Raw genomic sequence first — 3,468 nt, 5'->3', positions numbered from 1 at the left:
AATTCCTAAGCCACTCAGCTCACTGCCCCCATCTCCCCCAGTAAGGACCCTTTCACACGTTCAGTGCCCCTGGCTCGGAACGGCTTCTGACGTCCTTCCCGAAACGATTACCAGGTTGAGCCCGGGGTCGTTACCCAGGCAGAAGTTCTGCCACACTTCCCCTGTCTGCACATTGCCACTAGAAGGGGCAGGAGCAAAGCCATCCGGGCGTCGCTACGCGGGGTCCCCCGCGTCGCGCTTCCGAAATGCGTGACGTTCGGCAGCGTGCCTGCCAAGAGGCATGGGCAAAGGCAGCCCCTTCTCGGGGCCGTTACCAAAAAGCAGTGTTCTGTGAAACAGACCCGCTGCTCTCCTTGCTGCCCAGGCCGGTCTGCCATAAACCTGCTTTCCATACAGGCAGTGGGTCCTGTGGGTCCCGTGTTGACGGAGCCGGGGCCCGAGCGAGGTGGCGGCCTGGGCGCTTTGCCATTGGCCACTTCAGCCCGGAAGTTGGTGATGCAGGAGGCGGGCCTTCCTTTGCGCGTGCGCTCGGCTGTCCTCACCGACGGCAGCCGCGGAGCCCTGTTGGTACCTGCGGCAAGCGGAGTGCCGGGCTGGGCCTCGCAATGCCGGTGGCTATGTCGGTTTTCTTTTAGCTTCTGAAACGATCTGCTCCGAGCGGCGGTTCGGTCATCTTCCAGGACCTGGTCGGTCTGGTGGGGGTTGCGGTGTTTTCAGTGCGGAGCTGAGGGGACAGCCCCCCGGCCCGGCCGCCGATTTGGTTAGTACCTACTGGCCGACAGCGCTTGGGAACCTTTTAAAAGTCTCTCTCAAGTATTTACCTAGAAGAAGGAGAAGTCCAAACCGTGATGCTGATTCAGTATATGTCATAGTTAAGACGATCCAGACATTAGAATCGTTAACAAACAATTATTTGGATCGATGTTTTTACTTTCACTTTGCTGGACAGAAAGACAAAACTGGACTGCCCGTTTCAGGCCGGACGCCCAGCCACGCTTGTGGCTCGACGCCTCAGAGCCATGGCAACAGACGAGCCAGGAGACGCTAAGGCCCAGTCCCAAGTCTCAGCTTCCAGTCAGCGCCAGCAGGTGCCTGCAAAGCCCCACTATGCGCTCAGCTCCACCCTCGCGGGACACACGCAGGCGGTGTCGTCGGTCAAGTTTAGTCCTAACGGAGAGTGGCTAGCCAGCTCCTCTGCTGATAAACGAATTATAATTTGGGGAGCATATGATGGAAAACTTGAAAAAACCCTGTATGGTCACAGACTGGAGATCTCAGACGTTGCTTGGTCGTCGGATTCCAGTCGTCTTGTTTCTGCTTCAGATGATAAGACGCTGAAGATATGGGATGTGAGCTCTGGGAAATGCTGGAGAACACTGAAGGGGCACAACAATTATGTCTTCTGCTGTAATTTCAACCCCGCGTCCAACCTCATCGTTTCTGGGTCTTTCGACGAGAGTGTGAAAATATGGGAGGTGAAAACAGGGAAGTGCCTTAAGACTTTGTGTGCTCATTCTGACCCGGTGTCTGCTGTGCATTTTAACTGCAGTGGGTCCTTGATAGTGTCAGGTAGCTATGATGGTCTCTGTAGAATCTGGGATGCTGCATCAGGTCAGTGTTTAAAAGTGCTTGTTGATGATGTCAACCCTCCTGTCTCCTTTGTAACATTTTCTCCAAATGGTAAATATATTCTCACTGCGACTTTGGACAATTCTCTTAAACTGTGGGATTATAGCAGAGGCAGATGCCTGAAGACATACACAGGGCATAAAAATGAGAAGTATTGCGTATTTGCCAGTTTCTCAGTTACTGGTGGGAAGTGGGTTGTGTCCGGTTCAGAGGATAACCTGGTTTACATCTGGAACCTTCAAACTAAGGAGATTGTGCAGAAATTACAGAGTCACACAGATGTCGTAATCTCAGTGGCTTGTCATCCTACACAAAACATCATTGCATCGGCAGCATTAGAAAATGACAAAACAATTAAACTCTGGATGAGTAACTACTGAACCCCACAGGGAACTGCGCAGTAGAGCTGAGGTGACAAAAAAACAAAACAAAACAAAACAAAACACCTGACTGAAGATGGCAGTTTCTCTTCCCTTTGGTTTTATATTTCTGTACACATTTTTGAAAATTTTGAAATTTATAACCCAAACTTTAAAAAATGACATGAAGGAACAGGTGTTTAGGTTAGTAGTTCCCACATCAGGGCACCTGGTTCAATCCCAGCTCTGGCTCCTGACTCCAGCTTCCTGCTAATGCAGTCCCTGGGGCACAGTGGTGATGGCTCAAGTAATCAGGTTCCTGCCACCCATGTGGGACCCATATTGGGTTTCCAGCTTTAGCCCCAGCCATTGTGGATATTTGGGTGGGAGCGCTCAATGTCCTCTACTTCTTCATTAAAAAAAAAAAAAAAAAAAGCCAGCTGGGAAAGCAAGTGTAGAATGTGGAGCCTCTGACGTGTCATCTCGAGTGTCAGCATTCGTCGCAGGTGTCTGTATGTGGGTGGTCTCCTTCCTCCCAGTGACAGAGGCCCAGTGTATTTGGGGAATATTTATAAGTAAATATGTTCTTGTTAACTGAGGGAAGCAGGGGAGTTTGGAATAATTCCAAATAATTCCAGGCATAAGCCTGGGACGATAATGGTGGATTGGAAGTATATGTCAGAGGCCACCACACACTTTTGGTGACATCCTGTATGATTGCATGGAACAGTCCATATGGTTTGGGAACACCCAAAACAGGTGTCTGGCATTTTGGTGAAGGAGCTCTCCTGTGCTGTATTGTGCCACCCTGTGATTTTCAGGCGAGCTGGAATGTCAGGCTGGTGGGATGGCTCTCCTTCACAATGTGTCTGTCTCCTACCCACACTTCAAACTCAGCTCACTCATCGCCACTTGCAGAGCCGTCACTTCCTGCCTGCCTCCAACCCAGCTAGCAGCTGAATTAGGTTTTCCTACCTGTTCCCATGGCTTCTGTTACAAAGTTCAAAATGCATTATTTACCAGTTTGTATTGTAATGCTTTCAGTTGGTTATGGTCTCTGGAGTTGGGAAGTGTATCTTAGTCATCTTTGTATTGTCGGTTTGTGTGGAGAGAAGGGGCTCAAGTCACATTGGGTGAATGACAATGAATGACACCACATATTCATTCTTTGCCTTGCTTTTGATAAACTTTGGTAATAAATTCCCCAACCTGTCATTTATGTTAACTCAAAAGTACCTAAGGATAGCCTCACATATTAACTTTGTTAAACAGTGCTTACAAGGAATATAAAGTAGAAGGTGGTTTCTGCCCACCTAACCTTTAGTTAGGTAAGCATGCCAAAAATAGGCCAACAGTCATTTAACTGAAACTTGTGGGGAGCAGCCCGGACTGGACTGAGTTACTGGAATTAAGACTTATTCTATGCATCTGCTCTCCCACAATATGGCGCTGGGAGAGAAGTAAACAGCTTCCGCACAGC

General features: G+C 49.3%; 1 protein-coding gene across 1 annotated transcript; it reads left to right on the top strand.

Moving 5' to 3' along the window:
- Nucleotides 1–311: 311 nt before the first annotated feature.
- On the top strand, nt 312–3,203 carry WDR5B (WD repeat domain 5B). Its single transcript, XM_002716628.6, has one exon. The coding sequence runs from the start codon at nt 1,020–1,022 to the stop codon at nt 2,007–2,009; it is 990 nt and encodes a 329-aa protein (XP_002716674.1). The 5' UTR covers nt 312–1,019; the 3' UTR covers nt 2,010–3,203.
- Nucleotides 3,204–3,468: the final 265 nt, after the last annotated feature.

Source organism: Oryctolagus cuniculus, chromosome 4, assembly GCF_051225735.1.
Source record: "Oryctolagus cuniculus isolate XC-2025 breed Fujian yellow rabbit chromosome 4, ASM5122573v1, whole genome shotgun sequence".
NCBI lineage: Eukaryota > Metazoa > Chordata > Mammalia > Lagomorpha > Leporidae > Oryctolagus > Oryctolagus cuniculus.
This window is presented reverse-complemented; position numbering and strand designations above follow the sequence as displayed.

Excerpts from the sequence above, each read along its gene's own strand:
- WDR5B (XM_002716628.6), top strand. The coding sequence starts at position 1,020 with ATGGCAACAGACGAGCCAGGAGACGCTAAGGCCCAGTCCCAAGTCTCA.